Raw genomic sequence first — 18,600 nt, forward strand, 5'->3', positions numbered from 1 at the left:
TGAACAAAGACAAAGACCGGGGTCAGGAAAGCTAGATTTGGAGAGTTAATGCTGGCAGCTGACCTTGCCCTGCAGCCGTGTGTGGGAGGAGAACACTTTCTATTCTGGGGTTTCCTGTTCTTGCAGTTAAGGCTGGAGGCCTGGCTCAGTGCCATGCTGGCCCCTGGGTGGACCTTCTCACAGGGAGGCATGATGTTTATATGAGCACAGAAGCTGATCCTGGTCATCTTTTGCTGAGGCTGTAGCCTACCTGCTCCTCCTGTCGAGTTAGTCAATTACTGAGTTGGTCTGGAGGTGGCAGAAGCTTGGAACTTGTCCTCACTTCCCCTTCTCCTGAGATTCGGAGTTTCACAAATGAGTGTTGATTAATTGACTCTTGGCACTGAGCTGCCCGAGCTCAGGAAAACGTAGGCTCTTCCTTTTCTTCAAGGAGCTTGGAGATTAATGGAGTCACACCAGCAGTTGGCAGTGAACAGGAGAGGGCAGACTTTGATGAGGCTGGGGCTTGTGGAAGGAAAATTTCAAAGAGCGTGGGAGCTCAAGCTCAGCGGGGCTAAAAGCCAGTCCAAGTAGGGGAATGGCCCCTCCTGGGGCCAAGCAGAACCAGTGGAGGAGAGGTCTGTTGCAGGTGAGGCAAGCTGTGTCCCAGCCACTCTGCCTCAGTCTTTCCATCATGTTCAAGCTGGTACATATAAATGCACAAGAGACCTTTCAGAAGAAGGATTCTAAAATACCGTGGGGCCTATGACAAAGCACACTATTGTCCAAGCCCAAAACAAAATAAAACCACTTTCACTCTTGCCAGACTTCTTACCAGTTCCATCTATGTTTGTGTACATCTATTTAAAAATTGATTTATTTAAATCTTTGAATTACAAAAAAACTTTTTGAGGTATAACTTACATACAATAAAATTTACCCTTTTTAAGGTACATAGTTCAATTAAATTTGAGTAAATTTATACAGTATGTAACACCAATCCCAGCATCCCTTTCTAGTCAATCCCCATCCCCCAACCTCCCCAAACCCCTGGCATCCACTTGGTTTTCTTCTAATATACAGTGTGTTCGTAAAGTCATGGTGCACTTTTGACCGGTCACAGGAAAGCAACAAAAGACGATAGAAATGTGAAATCTGCACCAAATAAAAGGAAAACTCTCCCAGTTTCATACCTATTCAGTGCAGTTCGATGTGGGTTCGCGCACAGATTTTTTTTTAGGGCTCCTTATGTAGCTATCCCGTATAGCCTCTACAGACTTGTCACTGACTGATGGCCTACCGGAATGGTGTTTCTCCACCAAACTGCTGGTTTCCTTCAACAGCTTATCCCACCTAGTAATGTTATTCCTATGTGGTGGCGCTTCGTTATAAACGCACCGATATTCACGTTGCACTTTGGTCATCGATTCGAATTTAGCGAGCCACAGAACACACTAAACTTTCCTCTGTACCGTCCACATCTCGACTGGCATGGCCGTGGGCTGCTCCGCTGTATACACGGTGTTGCATCATCATCTGCGCATGCGCACATGCTGCCACATCATCCTACAGAACCTGGGAGGGTTTTCCTTTCATTTGGTGCAGATTTCACATTTCTATCATCTTTTGTTGCTTTCCTGTGACCGGTCAACAGTGCACCATGACTTTACGGACACACTGTAGTTTGGATTTTCTAAAATGTCATGTAAATAGAATCACACAGTCTTTTTTAAAAATTTAGTTCTATCTATTATCTATTTTTATTTTTTTACTTTTAACCTATTTTAAAAAAATATTTACTTGTTTATTAGAGAGAAGCAGGGAGAGAGAGAGAGAGAGAGAGAGAGAGAGAGAGAGAGAGAGAGAGACAGGAACATCAAGCTGTTCCTGTATGTGCCCTGACCAGGGATCGAACCAGCAACTTCTGCACTTCTGGACGATGCTCTAACCAACTGCACTATCTGGCCTGGGCTGGCACATTGTTTTATAGCAAACTTTTTTTAATAAGTAGAAAGAGTACACTCTGATGATAAAAAGTATAGTATAGTGTATACATAAACCAGTCCCATAGTCATTTATTATCATTTTCAAGTATTATGTACTGTACATAATTGTATGCACTATACTTTTATATGAAAAGCAGGACAATAGGTTTGTTTACACCAGCATCACCACAAACATGTAATGCATTGTGCTATATGACATTACAGTGCTATTACAATGACATTACAACAGCTATTATGTCACTAGGTGATAGTAATATTTCAACTCCATTATAATTTTATGGGCCCACTATCACATGTGATCCATAGTTGACCAAAATGTCATTATGCGGCACATGACTGTATATATTCAGTATATACATATTCCAGTAACATTGCCTTTCATCTTGCTTTTTTTTTAAATTTTTATTTACTGATTTTAGTGAAAGAAGAAGAGAGGGAGAAAGAGAGAGAGAGAGAGAGAGAGTAACAAGGATCTGTTCCTGTGTGTTCTCTAACTGGGGATCGAACTGGCAACCTCTGAGCTTTGGAACAGTGCTATCAGGCCAGGGCTAAAATGTACTTTTAAAAAAATTGATTTGAGAGAGAGAAAAATGGGGGGGGGGGGGACAGAAAGATCAAATTGTAGTAAGAAGTTGTGTCTGGTATGTGCCTTGACCTTGACCAGGCAAGCCCGGGGTTTCGAACTGGAAACCTAAACATTCCAGGTTAACACTTTATCCACTGTGCCACCATAGGCCAGAGCTTGTTAAAAAAATTTTTATTAATTTTATTTTATTTATTTATTTTTCATTTTTCTGAAGCTGGAAACAGGGAGAGACAGTCAGACAGACTCCCGCATGCGCCCGACTGGGATCCACCCGGCACACCCACCATGGGGTGATGCTCTGCCCACCAGGGGGCAATGCTCTGCCCATCCTGGGCGTCGCCATGTTGCGACCAGAGCCACTCTAGCGCCTGAGGCAGAGGCCACAGAGCCAACCCCAGCGCCCGGGCCATCTTTGCTCCAATGGAGCCTTGGCTGCGGGAGGGGAAGAGAGAGACAGAGAGGAAAGCGCGGCGGAGGGGTGGAGAAGCAAATGGGCGCTTCTCCTGTGTGCCCTGGCCAGGAATCGAACCCAGGTCCTCTGCACGCTAGGCCAATTTTTATTAATTTTAGAGAGAAGAGTGAGAGAGAGAGAATGGGGGAGGAGTGGGAAGCATCAACTCATTTCTCATATGTGCCTTGATCCAGCAAGACCAGGTTTTGAGCCTGACCAGGCGGTGGCGCAGTGGATAGAGCGTCAGACTGGAATGCGGAGGACCCAGGTTCGAGACCCCGAACTCTCCAGCTTGAGCGCGGGCTCATCTGGCTTGAGCAAAGCTCACCAGCTTGAACCCAAGGTTTCTGGCGAGAGCAAGCAGTTTTTCGGTCTGCTGAAGGCCCGCGGTCAAGGCACATATGAGAAAGCAATCAATGAACAACTAAGGTGTCCCAACAAAAAACTAATGATTGATGCTTCTCATCTCTCTCCATTCCTGTCTGTCTGTCCCTGTCTATCCCTCTCTCTGACTCTCTCTCTGTCTCTGTAAAACAAAAAAACAAAAAAACAAAAACAAAAAAAAAGACCAGGTTTTGAACCAGCAACCTAGCTTTCCAGGTAGATGCTTTATCCACTGCATCACCACAGGTCAGGCCCACCTTGCTTTTTTGACCTAATATTTTCTGGAGATTGAGTCATATCAGAACATATAGACCTATACATTTCTTAATAGGTGCATGGTATGGATGTGTTCAATTAAATTTGAGCAAATTTATACAGTATGTAACCATTCCTAGCATGTTAAAAATCTCCCTTATGCCCTTCTTTTAAAATTTAATTTAACTTTTTTGTGTGTGACAAAGACAGAGAGAGAGAGAGACAGAGAGAAGGACAGACAGGAAGAGAGAGAGATGAGAAGCATCAATTCTTTGTTGTGGCACCGAAGTTGTTAATTGATTGCTTTCTCATATGTGCCTTGACTGGAGGGCTACAGCAGAATGAGTGACCCCTTGCTCAAGCCAGCAACCTTGAATTCAAGCCAGTGAGTGACCTTGGTCTTCAAGCCAGCGACCCTTTGGGCTCAAGCCAGCAACCAAGGGGTCATGTCTATGATTTTATGCTCAATCCAGCGACCCCAGGCTCAAGCTGGCAACATTGGCGTTTTGAACCTGGGTCCTCTGCATCCCAGTCCTATGCTCTCTCCACTGTGCCACTGCCTGGTCAGGCTCCTTCCCTTATGCCCTCTATACAGGGTTTTTAGCAAGGTGTGTTATCATGCTTTGATCTGAACTGCATCCACTTGGTTGAACTTCCTGTGGGTAGTACCTGGTTCTTGCTGATCTGTGTTTTCAATTCACAGATGTCAGGGCCTGGAATAGAGTTAAGAGTCAGTGGTGGGCCTGACCAAGCGGTGGCGTAGTGGATAGAGCTTCAGACTGGGATGCCGAGGACCCAGGTTCGGAGACCCCAAGGTCACCAGCTTGAGGTGGGCTCACCTGGTTTGAGCAAAAGCTCACCAGCTTGGACCCAAGGTCGCTGGCTCCAGCAAGGGGTTACTCGGTCTGCTGAAGGCCCATGGTCAAGGCACATACGAGAAAGCAATCAATGAACAACTAAGGTGTTGCAAACCGGAACAAAAAACTAATGATTGATGCTTCTCATCTCTCTCCGTTCCTGTCTGTCTGTCCCTGTCTATCCCTCTCTCTGACTTTCTCTCTGTCTCTGAGAAAGAAAAAAAAAAAGAGTCAGTGGTGGGATTCAAGTAATTTAACAACCAGTTTTCTGCCCTAATGACCATTTTAAGTATAAAAAAAGATATACTGAAAGGTAGTTTATTATTTCATGCATTTAATACTTAAGAACAATAAAAGAGGCACACAAAATTAGATTATGAGTTTTAAAATATTAATGAAAAAATATTAAATAATACCTGACCAAAAAAAAAAGACAATAAAACTGTTAAGATATTTGTGTATTGCTTCTTGGTGTCCTCACTTGCAATTTTTTTTTAACCTATGGACAAAATGAACATTACTCCCAGCACTTAGGATATGCTGTTGTGCAGATGAATGTTAAAAAAGAATAAGCAATGTAAAGTCGTGACTTCCACATTGGGCGGCTGCGTAGGTGCCCACCTTAGAGAGAACCCTAATTACAAGTGTAATTTTAACAGCCGGTTTGCTGAACTCAACAAAAAACTAGGTATCAGTTTCACTGAACCATGTGAAATGGCTGAATTTCACCACTGCTTAGAATTAAAAAAATAAAAAGTTGAATGTGTGATGTATTAGGTTTATTTCTCCTATAGAGCTAATCACAGGACAATTTATGTTTCCAACTTTGAGACTTGTTTTATTTTTGCTTTGATAAATAATAATTTAGTTAATCTTTTTCTGCCTCCGCCCTTTTTCTCCTTCTGGATTATGCACCAGGCTGTTCTTCCAAACAAGTTCACTGGGCCAAAGGGTATGCATCTTTCTCCCCAAGATACCTTACGATATTACGATATTGTGCATAACAGTGGCTCTTTGAAGTCAGAAATCTCCTAAGATTGGAACAGTATTCAGAAAAACCTTAACCTTTCCAATCGGTTTTGTCCCAAGACAACTTCTTTGGCACGAAGAAATTCCTTCTCTGTTCTGTGCCTGTTGCACCAAACGCACAGGCACCCCCAGCCGGAAGTCCAAGTCCCGCCTTCTCACGGTTCTAAAGCCCCACTTTCTTGCTAGTCCAATTGACAGTTAATCTGACCAGTCAGCGTGCTGTGGGAGCATGGGGCCCGCCCTCTGGACACATGCGTACTGATGTTGCACCGGAGATGAGTGGCTACCGTGTTTTGGACCGTGTCTGGAGTGGCTGGTGGTGGGAACCAGGCCTGTGCGCAGCTCGCGCGGTCGCAGGCTTTGGCACGGAGGCCCGGTGATTGCATCCCCCCCACTTCGTGTGGGAGGGAAGGAGAGTGGGGCTGGTGGAAGGTGTGTGCAGGATCTGGAGTTAGGAAGATATGGGTTGTAATGTCTGTTCTGCTGTGTGACGGCACAATAGTCTCTAGTCCTCTCTGAGCCTCAGTTTTCTCCTCTGTAAAATGGGGAAAGCCAAACTTAAATATTCGGAGTGCTCAGCCCAGGCTTTCTGAGGCATTTGTAGGATTTGGAAAGCGGTGTGGCGATAAAAATGGGCAGCACTTCGGGAAAAGAAGGATTCCCTTCCTTTGTTGCTTACCCCATCTTTTCCAGGCGTCAGCTGCAATCTCCAGACTCCAGCAAACGATTGGGATCCCTGGGAAATCAGCCCTTCCCAGGGCTTCTGCAGCTAGAGAACCTTAGTCGGGAGGAGCTGATTGATGTATTGAGGGCATCTGTTGTGGACCAGAAAGGTGAGGGTGAGAGAGACAGCTGCACAGAGACGTGGGAGGGGAGCCTGCCGCTCCGAACCTTCTGGGGGACTGTATGGGACTAAAGCCTTTGCGGTCAAATTCTGGTCAGCCTCCTTTAGAGGCATGAGCAGGGTGAACTACACAATCTCTCTGAACCTCAGCATTATGGGGATGGAGTGTGGAGTGAGGGTGAAAATGAGAAAGTCTTGAACACAATAGGCACTTCAGAATGGGAATTGCTGTAACAAGTTGCTTACTGGTGGACAAAACACAAGCTTTGGTCAGATCTAAGCTCTGTAATCACCTTGCTGTGTGGCTTTAGGAAAATAACAATTAGAGCCTCATTCAGCAATTTAATAATTTTCTCAACTATTTATTGAGCATAGGCTATGTTCCAGGCACCTGTGCTAGCCATGACTGTGCTAGTCATGGCTATACAAGATACCTAAATATGGTTCCTGCTCTCAAGGAACCAACATTTTATTGGGAGAAATGGATTAAACAGGAAATAAAGTACTTACTAGTGATCAGTACTATGAATAAAAGTGTTACAACTATGAAGAACTGTAGGACCAGGGCAGACATTAGGTTGCAGAATTATGTCTCTCTGGTGGTGACATCTGAACCAAGATGACATGAAAGAGCCAGACATGTGAAAATCTGGGACAGAGAAAACAGCACATGCCAAAGCCCTGAGGTGGCAGCGAGGTTAGCATATGTGAGGGACAGGAAGTTCAGTTTAGAGCACTGGTTCTCAACCTGTGGGTCGCGACCCACAGGTTGAGAACCGCTGGTTTAGAGTGTGGTTGACAACTCATGTCTGAGAGTCTAGTGGGCCCACATGATAAGATGAGTTGAGAAAGTGCTTTGTAAACTCTTAATTGCTGTTTTTGCTGTGGATGTTTCTGTAATGAATGTTTTAGGACCACTAGTGACGCTGAACAAGCCGCAAGGTCTTCAAGTGACAGGTATGGGCCGGGGAATGAGATGTACTGAAATGGGATTTAATGGCTCTGAGGGAGGGAATAGTGAAAAGAAGGGAATGGTGGGATAAAGTTGCCTCTGGAAGCAAGTTACATTTTTCCTTCCTTTTTCCCAGGAAAACCAGGAGAGCTGACGTTGTTCTCTGTGCTGCCAGAGCTGAGCCAGTCCCTGGGGTTTGGGGAGCGGGAGCTCCATGTTGTCCAAGCATCTGAGAAGTAAGTGGTGGGGGTGACAAGAAAGTAGGAGGACAGGCAGCCATTTAGGGTTGGGAAACAGTTGCTTGGAAATAAGCTGAGACATTTCTATGGGTGGTTTGGGATCATAGAGATAGAATACAAGGTAAAGGAGGGAGGAGACAGATCTAGGTTCAAATCCTCATACACAAACTGTCATCTTAGACAAAGCATGAAATCTCACTAAGCCTCAGTTTCCTTCTTATAAGATGGAGCTAATAGTACAAATGCTCAGTATGCAGTCACTTTTCCAAGCCCATACTCGTGGAAGGCATTGGGAGTTGATCACTGATATTCTTTCCTCTAACTGCTATCAATTAGTGATGGTACTTGAGAAGAAATATTTTTGCAATTCCACTAACTCCATGGCTTGTTTGTGGGGAATTTAATTATTTCAGAATTAATATGTATAAAATTCCTAATACATTGTAGATACTCAGCATTTGGTTTTGTTATGACATTTGACACTGAGCTCCCTGAGGGTCAGGGCAAAATGAGAGTCATGTTATTATCAAACATGAGGAAGCCTTTTGTCTTAGAAGGAGGTAGGTTATGGTCTGGTGTTACTGTTTGGCCTTAAGCAGGTCAGGGTTTCTCTTTTTTGAGAGTGAGCCCAAGGGACTTTAACTTTTGTGATTTGTCCCCTTCCTTCAGGGACACCTCTGGGCTTGTACTCCTCTCCAGTTGTCCCCAGACAGCAAGCCGCCTCCAGAAGTTCTTTGCCCACTCGCGAAGATCCCAGAGACCCACAGTCACCTACTGGTGAGAGGTGCTGGGAGGCTGCTGGGGCAGTGGGGAGGTCCGGCAAGCCACTGTGTGACCTCCTCCCACCTCTTTCTCAGGGCTGTCACTGATGGGATCCCAGCTACTTCTGAGGGGAAGATCCCAGCAGCTCTGAAACTGGAACACATTGATGGTCTCGTGAGTCAGGGTCTGGTGGGGGGGGATAGGAGGGAACTCTCTGGACATATTACCCTTACAGAGGAGTAAAGGTTATAAACTTGGGATGGCTGGCTCCCCAGTCTCCTAAAACAGACAAGTGACCACTGCCTACTCTGTTTGCCCTCAGTCTGTTGGGAGCAGGAAGGGTCTGAGTAGAGCTCCCAGGTGTGCGTGAAGCTTGTTCATTCTCGGGGATTGATACCACAGGTAGTTCCAGTGAAGTCCCCGTCCCGAAAGGACATCCTGGAAGGTGTCAAGAGGACCCTAAGCCATTTCCGTGTGGTGGCCACAGGCTCTGGCTGTGCCCTGGTCCAGCTACAACCACTAACAGGTGAGTCTAGAGCCCTAGCTAGACTTTAGAACTGTATTTGGCTGGGGAGGGATAGGGGTGGGAGGAAGGTGGTGGTGTTAGCAGCAGCCTGGGGAGCATTTGATGGACCCCAAGCATGTATGTGACCAGGCCCAGCTGGAGAAGGCAGCGTTTCTACTGTCAGTCTAATGGTCATTCCTTTAAAGTAGCTCATCTCCTTTTTCTTAGTTATTGATCTCAGGGTCTTCTCTTTGTCGCTGTTGTTCTGTAGTTTCCCTATGATGAATCTAGATGTAGGGGTTTAGTTTTACAGTGGTACCTTGAGATACGAATTTAGTTCTGTAACCGAGCTTGTAAGTCAGTCAACTTGTATATCAAACTGCCGATACTGGACCCGTGCGCCAATTAGCGGCAGCTTTCCAAATCACGACTCGTATCTCATAATTTCGCTGACTCGTATCTTAAAAAAATTTGTATGCTGGGCCTGACCAGGCGGTGGTGCACTGGATAGATCGTCAGACTGGGATGTTCGAGACCCCGAGGTTGCCAGCTTGAGCATGGGCTCATCTGGTTTGAGCAAAGCTCACCAGCTTGGACCCAAGGTCACTGGCTTGAGCAAGGGATTACTCAGTCTGCTATAGCCCCATGGTCAAGGCACATATGAGAAAGCAATCAATGAACAACTAAGGTGTTGCAATGCTCAACGAAAAACTAGTGATTGATGCTGCTCATCTCTGTTCCTGTCTGTCTGCCCTATCTATCCCTCTCTCTGACTCTGTAAAAAAAATAAATAAATAAATCGTATGTTGGTCTGTTCGTATCTCAAAGTACCACAGTATTCATCTTGTGATTCACTGTTCTTCCTGAATCCGAAGATTAGTATATTTCATCAGTCCTGGAAAATCCTCTTTTCAATATTGTGCCTCTTGCATTCTCTCTATTCTCTTTTCAATGCCTAATAGACATATCTAACCTTCTCGTTGTATTTGCTGTCTATTAACTTTTCTTTCATATTTTTTCATTTCTTTATATCTGCTGCATTTCTTTCTTTCTTTTTCTTTTTTTATTAAGTGAGAGGCAGGGAGGCAGAGACAGACTCCCACATGCACCCCAACCGGGATCCACCCAGCAAGTATCCTACCAAGTGATGCTCTGCAACAGTTATTTTAGTGCCTGAGGCGTGGCCAGGGAACCATCCTCAGTGCCTGGGGCCAACTTTGCTCGAAACATTCTGGCCATGACTGTGGAAAGGGAAGAGAGAGAGAGAGAGAAAGGAGAGACAGAGAGACAGAGAGACAGACAGAGGGGGAGGGGTAGAGAAGCAGATGGTTACTTCTCCTATGTACTGTGACCAGTAATTTCTTTAAATCTATTTGCCACTTGAGTAATTTTCTCTTTAGTTGGATCTAATCTGCCATTTTATCTATTGACTGTATTTTTTACTTCTAGAAGTTCTATTTGGTTCTTTTACAAATACAAATGGCCTTTAAAAAAAATATGGCATGCTTTATTACCCATATTATTTGTTTTTTTCTTTAATAATTTAAAACAATTGTATTTCTATAATTCCATTTTCTGAACTTCTTGAAGGTGTATTCTGTTGTGTTTCCCACTGACTCCAACACTGTGATTCGATATTGTCAATTCAGGTTCAACTGGACCTTCATCTGCGGAGATCCTTTATTGCCTCCTTGAGAGTGGGGCTTCAGGGAGAGGTTCTGCCTTTGCTTCTGTTCAGTGCCTTAGGGCTATCACTACTTCAGGACCTCCCTAAATATCAGTGTCTTGGTTGGAAGTTCAGATATTCAAGAAGTATTATAGCCCCAAACTTGATGGCTGTGAATTACCAGGGGAAAACTTGTTCATTCTTCTTATCAGATCCTAAGGTAATCATCTGCCTGCCTTGGTGGCTGGCTTTTTCTCCTGGTCCATCCTTTCACTGAAGATGCAGCCCCGCTAGGTTTCACTAGGGCAACCATACCTCATCCCTGGCTCCTAGGGTAGCTACTTAAACCTAAACCGCCTGGATATCAAGGTTGGCAGTACCCCTAGAATAGTTGAAATGGGGTTCTTCTGTGTCCTGGGTTTGTTTTCCTTTTTCTGTTTTGGTGTTGGGTACCTGACTCCTGTATGCCCAGCAGTGTATTTAAAAGGATGATTGTTATATTTTCCCGGTGTTTCTAGGTGGTTTATAGCAAGAGAATTTTTAGATTACCTGACATGGAAGCAGAGTACAGCTCCTGGGTTTAAATCTCAGTTTATGGTTGTAGGCAAATTTCTTTTTTTGTGTGTGTGTGACAGAGACAGAGAGAGACTGAGAGACGGACAGATAGACAGGAAGGGAGAGAGATGAGAAGCATCAATTCTTCGTTGCGGCACTTTAGTTGTTCATTGATTGCGGGGGCTACAGCAGACCTAGTGAGCCTGTGCTCAAGCTGGTGACCTCGGGATTTCGAACCTGGGTCCTCCACGTCCCAGTCTAACGCTCTATCCACTGTGCCACTGCCTGGTCAGGCGGCAAATCACTTCTTTTTGAGCTTTGGTCTTACAAAATGATGGTATGACCCACCTTACACTGTTGTCATGAAGATTAAATAAGTTTATATATGTGAAACATTTTGTACCATGTCTAGCACATAGCCCACATTTCTGTATTTGTCAATATATTTTTGGTTATAAGTTTCCCAAAAGCTAGTTCAAATTGGTATAAGCAAAAAAAAAGGAGTTTATTGGCTCTCAAAATTTGGCTGGTCCAGAGGCTAATAGGATGTCATCAGGAAGTAGCTTCAAAAATAAATTCAGGGTTGCCTGTCTTCATGGGTGAGTCCCACAGGCCAGGTGGATTGACAGCTATGACTATCCTGACCTGGTCATGTGCCCTATTCTGGAGGCCAGGGCAGTAGCATCGAACTCACTGAACTACCTTATCTGAGAATGGGGTGGTGGTATTTTCCCAAAGGAAATGCGAGAGACAGTACTGGGTAGGACAGAGAGAGCAGCTGCTCACCATCTGTCCTGCCTCTGTCTCCCAGTGTTCCCCAGTCAGCTTCAGGTTCACATGGTACTACAGCTCTGCCCTGTGCTCGGAGACCACAGGTATTCTGCCCGCGTGGGCACTGTCCTAGGCCAGCGCTTTCTACTGCCAGCTGAGAGCACCAAATCCCAAAGACAGGTATCTAAGCCCACCTGTCTTATGTCTTCTGGGAATGGGCTGGGGGATGAGGGTGGGCAGCATCTCCAGACATTACCTATGTCCCTGGGGACTAGGAGGCAGTCCCTTGGCTTCCAAGGCTATTGGTAGCCCTGTCCTGTTGTATGGCCCTGAGCAAGTGGCACCCCTCTCTTGGGCTTCATTCTGCTCATCTGTTCCACAAGGGAGTTGAACTAGCTGATTACTAAAGGCCCTCTAAGTCTGCCATTCTTTGAGTCTCTGACATAAGGGGTAAAAGAGGTTATGTGTGTTAGGGTAACTATCAGCTCTAACAGAGTAACCTCCAGAGTGTTAACAGATTAATTTCCTTCCATATTAAGTGCAATTAATGGGGATGAGATAGAAGTGGGCTTTGCTCCAAACGGTCACTCAAGAACCCAGGCTAATGGCCCTGGCCGGTTGGCTCAGTGGTAGAGCGTCGGCCTGGCGTGCGGGGGACCTGGGTTCGATTCCCGGCCAGGGCACATAGGAGAAGCGCCCATTTGCTTCTCCACCCCCCCCTCCTTCCTCTCTGTCTCTCTCTTCCCCTCCCGCAGCCAAGGCTCCATTGGAGCAAAGATGGCCCCGGGCGCTGGGGATGGCTCCTTGGCCTCTGCCCCAGGCGCTAGAGTGACTCTGATCGCCGCAGAGCGATGCCCCAGAGGGGCAGAGCATCGCCCCTGGTGGGCGTGCCGGGTGGATCCCGGTGGGGCGCATGCGGGAGTCTGTCTGACTGTCTCTCCCCATTTCCAGCTTCAGAAAAAAATACAAAAAAAAAAAAAATATATATATATATATATATATATACAAAAAAAAAAAGAACCCAGGCTATTGCTACCTGTCAGCAGATAAGTGGGGACAGTGCAGTTTCATGTGGGAGATTTTTATGGGCCAGGTCTAGAAGTGGCATACAACCATACACTCCCATTCTATTGGCTAGAACTCACTCAATCACATGTCCTCTAAACTATATGCCCAGGCAGCTGATTTGGTGAACCCCTAGCCAGTGTCTGCCATAGTGTGTATGTATGCATGAATGTGTAGGAAAGGGAATAACTAACTATGAGTGTGGAGGGAAAGTGGAAGTACTTGCCTCACTCCTATTTTGGTTAGAGCTGGTTGGAACTGACCTGGCTGAATGCTGAAATGTCTCTCCTACCCCAGGTCCTGGATGAAGCCCTCCTCAGACGCCTCTGCCTGACACCTTCCCAGGCTGCTCAGATGCCCTTACATCTCCACCTGTATTGTCTCCAACTCCCAGGCACCAGGCCCATGGATGCCCCCATAGAGCTTTTTGCACCCTTGCCCAGTTATTTCTCCAGGACCCTACAGCGCCTGGGGCTCTGCCAACAGTAGTCCTCCCTCTATCCCTGCTGTTCCTACTGGAAAGTGATGAGTGTGGGGGGACTGCAGACCTGAGGAGAAGGAGTGCTCAACATGCAGTAAGGTCATGGTTTAAGGCTGTGGGCTCTATAACCAGACAGATTGAATCCTGGCTAGGCCACTGTCTATGTGATGTTAAGAAGAATAACTTCACTTTTCTGGACTTGAGATAATAAATGTACCTAACGTGTATTATGATTCTGAGGATTTGTTGAGAAAGTAAATGTTTATCATGGACCAACCATGCTTTCTGCTGCGTTCAAAGTGTGGCTTTTTATTTGGATGTTTCTGCTCCAATTTTTTTTTTAAGATTTTTTTAAAAAATTCATTTTAGAGAGGAGAGGAGAGGAGGAGGAGGAGGAGCAGGAAGCATCAACTCCCATATGTGCCTTGACCAGGCAAGCCCAGGGTTTCGAACCATCAACCACAGCGTTCCAGGTTGATGCTTTATCCACTGTGCCACCACAGGTCAGGCCTCTGTTCCAGTTCTAGCTGGGAAGAGATGTTAGATTTTAAAATTGTGGTAAAATAACCTAGCAAGATTTATCACCTTAATCATTGTTAAATGCACAGTTCAGTGGCATTAGCACAGTCACAGTGTTTTGCCACCATTACTGTCCCCATCTCCAGAACTCTTCATTTTGCGGAACTGAAACTCTGTCCTCATTACACACTAAGTCCCCATTCTCCCTCCCTGCCCCCAGTAACCACCATTTTCCTTTGTCTCTATGAATTTGACCACTTTAGGGAACCTTGTGTAAGCAAAGATGAGGGTTCTTTTTTTACTTTAAAAAATTGTGAAATATATTCAACATATAGAGTGATAAAACATCTCTGATTTAAAGAATAATTATAAGGTGACACCTATATAATCATCACTCAGGGCATGAAATAGAAACATTGTCTCTTGTAGAGTAGTAGTTCTCAGCCCTAACCCACATTAGAATCCCTAGACATAGCCCCTCAGGAAGCTTTTTTAAATCCCCATGATTATATATCCCAAAGATCCTGGTTTAAATCTGGGGAGGAGACCCTAGCATCAATCTTCCTTAAAAGTTCTCTAGAAGATTCAGTCTAGGTTGGAACTATTCTCATGGAAGAATTCTTTCCTTGCTTGTCTTTTTAAGTTTTACCACATATGTATGCATCCTTAAAAGATATATTTCATTTTGCTTATTTCCCAAATTTCTGTAAATAGAATCACGCTGTATACTTTTGCAATTTGCTCTCACTCCATATTGAGCAATGCCTCTTTGTTGTATAGCATGGAATTTGAATTCCAGTGCTTGAATATTCCAGTTTATCCATTCTGTTAATGGACAGTTCATTCAGCTGTTACCACAATGTTGCTGTCAACCTGCTTGTAAGCATTTCCTGGTTGTCATGCAAGAATTTCTGGATCAGAGTACATGTATCTTCATTTTCCCAATGTATTAGTTTTCTAGGGCTGCCATGGCAAGTTACCACAATCCAAATGACTTAAAAAAACAGTAACTGATTCTCTCAAGGTTCTGGAGGCCAGGAGTCTGATGTCAAGGTTATTGACATGACTGTGCTCTCTCTGAAGGTTCTACGAAAGAATCCTTTCTGGCCTCTTGGTGGCTCCAAGCATACCTTGGCTACATCACAACAATCTCTGCCTCCATCTTCACATGGCCTTCTCGAGTTTGTGCCTTCTCTTCTGGCTTTTTCCTTCTCATTTCTTTCTTTATTTTTTTATTCATTTTATAGAGGAGAGAGAGAGAAGGAGGAAGCATCAACTTCCATATGTGCCTTGACCAGGCAAGCCCAAAGTTTCAAACCGGCGACCTTGGTGTTCCAGGTCGACACTTTATCCACTGCACCACCACAAGTCAGGCTCTTCTAGCTCTTATAACAGTGATGGGCAATCTTTTGAGCTTGGTGTGTCAAAATTTGCCAAAAATCCGAGTATAACTCGGGTGGTGTATCACTTCGAGAAAAAAACATAATTTCGCAATATTTATAGTTTAAATAACAAAAATGTATAATTGCAATATATAACTTTAATAAACCAAAAACTAATTATTTAACTTACCTGCTTAGTGACTTCTTTGCTCATCTGTCAGTCAGTTTCTTTTGTTGGTCTTGATATTATTTAACTTGTGTGGGGGTGCCGTGAACTAAGATAAATGAGGAGGAGGGGGAATTCTTTAACTAACCTGCCTATTAGTGGCTTTTTTTTGTTGCTGAATTTCATTGGCTAAATCTTCAATTGAAGGTTGGTATTTTGTATAAGCCCAAGCAAATGCTACTAACTTCATCTGTCAATCTGTTTCTTTTGTTGGTTTTGATATTACTTAACGCTGAGAATAAGGTCTCACTAAAGTACATAGAGGGAAAAATTGTGAGTAAAGCCATTGCTATATTTTTCAGGTGCTAAAAGTGTCTGGTAATCGGTTCCAGGCCCTCCAAATTTCCTGTTCGTAGTGGCACTCCTCTTGATTCTCCAAGCGGCACCTTTCCAGATTCTCAGGCTTTGACCTCAAGTCGACAAACACCTGAGCCCAGATGCTGTCTTGAAATTCTGCAAGTTGCATCTTCTGTAAATTAAGATGGCTGCGCTATTTCTAATGGCAGGAAATGGCACCCGTAGCATAGGCCCTCGTCTTTCCCAGCCTCTCCCTCACTTATCTCAGTAATAATGATCAATTAGAAATCCACGACACCCCAGAACAGTAGATTGGATGATGGTTGCTGTGGTTATGTGGTTGCTGGTAATGGCGATCACAGGGCCTCCAGAGATGCGTCCCTCATGGCATTCTGCTACTCCCTGCTCCGCTGGTTGGAAGTGAGGTCAAAGATCCCCTAACGGCCTAACCGGAAGTCCCAGAACTAGACGCTCTGTGCCGGAGTTCTGTTGTTTTGACCTACAGATCTCCAGCACAGAGTGTCTACACTACAGCAAATGATTTATGATTTATCCTCGACTACTGCACCTGGCCATGCAGGATCCAAGGATGAAACGTCCTTCTTGGCATGCGGCCCCATACATCTCTGGGGCCGCGTGTCATCAAAAATGGCTACGCGTGTCAGTGCTGACACGCATCATAGGTTCACCATCATGGTCTTATAAGGTCTTATTGGATTTAGGGCCCAGATGGATAATCCATGATGATCTCATCTGAAGATCTTTATAAGATATTACATCTACAAAGACCTTTTTACCAAATAAAGTTATATTAGTAGGTTCTAGGTCAGGGTTTGGGAACCTTTTTGGCTGAGAGAGCCATGAACACCACATATTTTAAAATGTAATTCCGTGAGAGCCATACAATATGTTTAACACTAAATACAAGTAAATGTGTGCATTTTATGTAAGACCAACACTTTTAAAGTACAATAAGTCTGAATTCTTTTTATAACGTTGTTATGCTGTTGTTAACCAGTGATGAATAAAGTACTTCTTACCATTAATGCGACTTCTGGTGCTGCATGGTTTTGCTGATGGCTTTGTAGTCTGGTTGATACGTGGTGAGGTCAAGTTTCATGCAGGTGTTGAGACTTCCATCCGTTAAACGTGATCATAGGTTGGTCTTAATGTTCTTTAGATGTGAGAAAGACTGCTCACAGGCATACATAGAGCCAAACATTGTCAGTACAGCAATACTCACACGCTGCAGTGTGTAGTATGTGACAGGAAGTGTGTTCCAAGTTTTGACAATCAGCTGGTCCTCTGGTTGAAGTTTTTTCATTTCTCCCCACTTGTATTTGCTCACCAACTCTGCTTGCTGTTGTGCAAGTCTTTCCAAATCTTCATTCAGTGACTTGAACTTATTCACCCACATGTCTGAGGCCTTCACGTCAGCAGCTTGTAGCTCAAAATCTCTAACGGAGACACCAGGGATGTAATGCAGGTCGGCACAGTCCACTGCACACTCCGTGGATGGGTGATGAACTTAAAAAGATGAGTGCGCTAAAAAAAAACAAAAAAAAAACAAGACAAGTGCGCTCACGAAACAGCAGGAGATTAGATGTGAAGCCCGCTAGCTGCTGGAGATCAAGATGTTGAGCGAGGTCACTTGCTGTGCATGCATCTTTAAACTCTCCCCAGTTTTTCAAAGTGTAGTAAACCAGTAGTCCCCAACCTTTTTAGGGCCACAGACCGGTTTAATGTCAAAATATTTTCACGGACCAGCCTTTAGGGTGGGACGGATAAATGTATCACGTGACCGAGACAAGTGTCAAGAGTGAGTCTTAGATGGATGTAACAGAGGGAATCTGGTCATTTTTTAAAAATAAAACATCAGCCTGACCAGGCAGTGGCGCAGTGGATAGAGCGTCGGACTGGGATGCGGAAGGACCCAGGTTCGAGACCCCGTGGTCACCAGCTTGAGTGCGGGCTCATCTAGTTTGAGCAAAAGCCCACCAGCTTGAACCCAAGGTCGCTGGCTCCAGCAAGGGGTTACTCAGTCTGCTGAAGGCCCGCGGTCAAGGAGAAAGCAATCAATGAACAACTAAGGTGTTGCAACACGCAACGAAAAACTAGTGATTGATACTTCTCATCTCTCTCCGTTCATGTCTGTCCCTGTCTATCCCTCTCTCTGACTCACTCTCCGTCTCTGTAAAAAATAAAAAATTAAAAAAAAATTTTAAAAAAATAAATAAAAATAAAACATCGTTCAGACTTAAATATAAATAAAGCAGAAATAATGTAAGTTATTTATTTTCTCTGCGAACTGGTACCAAATGGCCCACGGACAGGTACCGGTCCGCGGCCCAGGGGTTGGGGACCACTGTAGTAAACAACCTGTTTTAATGTCCGCAATGAAGAGTTCCAGCTTGTTTTCAAATGCAAACACTGCTTGTTGAAGGGATAAAACTGTATTTCCAACGCCTTGCATTTTCACATTGAGCTGGTTCAGATGTTCAGTCATGTCCACGAGATAGTAGAACTTGAGGAGCCACTCAGTGTTAGTTAACTCAGGATGCTCGACGTTTTTCATTTCAAGAAAAGTCCGGATTTCGCTCAGACAAGCCTCGAAATAGCTGAGCACCTTCCCTCTTGACAACCAACGCACATTGCTGTGCAGAAGTAAACCAGGATAATTATTCCCAACTTCATCCAGTAGTGTTTTAAACTGGCAATCATTTAAAGCTCGGGCAACAATAAAGACCACCCAAATGACCAGCAACATCACCTCACCAAGCTGCTCGCCA

General features: G+C 44.6%; 1 protein-coding gene and 1 long non-coding RNA gene across 5 annotated transcripts; one reads left to right on the forward strand and one right to left on the reverse strand.

Annotated features, from left to right (window-relative positions):
- The first annotated feature begins 5,798 nt into the window (after positions 1-5,798).
- RPUSD3 (RNA pseudouridine synthase D3) lies at positions 5,799-13,614 on the forward strand. 4 transcript variants are annotated; one of them, XM_066350970.1, is made up of 9 exons: positions 5,799-5,923; positions 6,241-6,380; positions 7,304-7,348; positions 7,480-7,579; positions 8,252-8,359; positions 8,440-8,528; positions 8,751-8,870; positions 11,882-12,021; positions 13,204-13,614. In XM_066350970.1, exons 1-9 carry the CDS (start codon positions 5,799-5,801, stop codon positions 13,393-13,395), a joined length of 1,059 nt encoding a protein of 352 aa, XP_066207067.1. In that variant the 3' UTR covers positions 13,396-13,614. The 4 variants fall into 4 exon arrangements, with proteins under 4 accessions (XP_066207067.1, XP_066207068.1, XP_066207069.1 ...); XM_066350971.1 differs by having other exon boundaries at positions 8,440-8,518; positions 8,747-8,870; XM_066350972.1 differs by lacking the exon at positions 7,304-7,348.
- On the reverse strand, positions 13,347-17,240 carry LOC136382081 (uncharacterized). The gene is made up of 2 exons (XR_010747188.1): positions 16,852-17,240; positions 13,347-13,914 (listed from the first exon to the last, which is right to left on the reverse strand). It is a non-coding gene; the product is annotated as an uncharacterized lncRNA (long non-coding RNA).
- Between the last annotated feature and the right edge of the window lie 1,360 nt (positions 17,241-18,600).

This window comes from Saccopteryx leptura, chromosome 10 (genome assembly GCF_036850995.1).
Source record: "Saccopteryx leptura isolate mSacLep1 chromosome 10, mSacLep1_pri_phased_curated, whole genome shotgun sequence".
Classification (NCBI taxonomy): domain Eukaryota; kingdom Metazoa; phylum Chordata; class Mammalia; order Chiroptera; family Emballonuridae; genus Saccopteryx; species Saccopteryx leptura.

What these genes read in the sequence shown, in the direction of transcription:
- RPUSD3 (XM_066350970.1), top strand. Translation starts at nt 5,799, where the DNA reads ATGCGTACTGATGTTGCACCGGAGATGAGTGGCTACCGTGTTTTGGAC. An exon ending in GGCTTTGGCACGGAGGCCCG is followed by an intron (nt 5,924 to 6,240) that starts GTGATTGCATCC and finishes CATCTTTTCCAG; the next exon opens with GCGTCAGCTGCAATCTCCAG. An exon ending in AGACCCACAGTCACCTACTG is followed by an intron (nt 8,360 to 8,439) that starts GTGAGAGGTGCT and finishes CCTCTTTCTCAG; the next exon opens with GGCTGTCACTGATGGGATCC.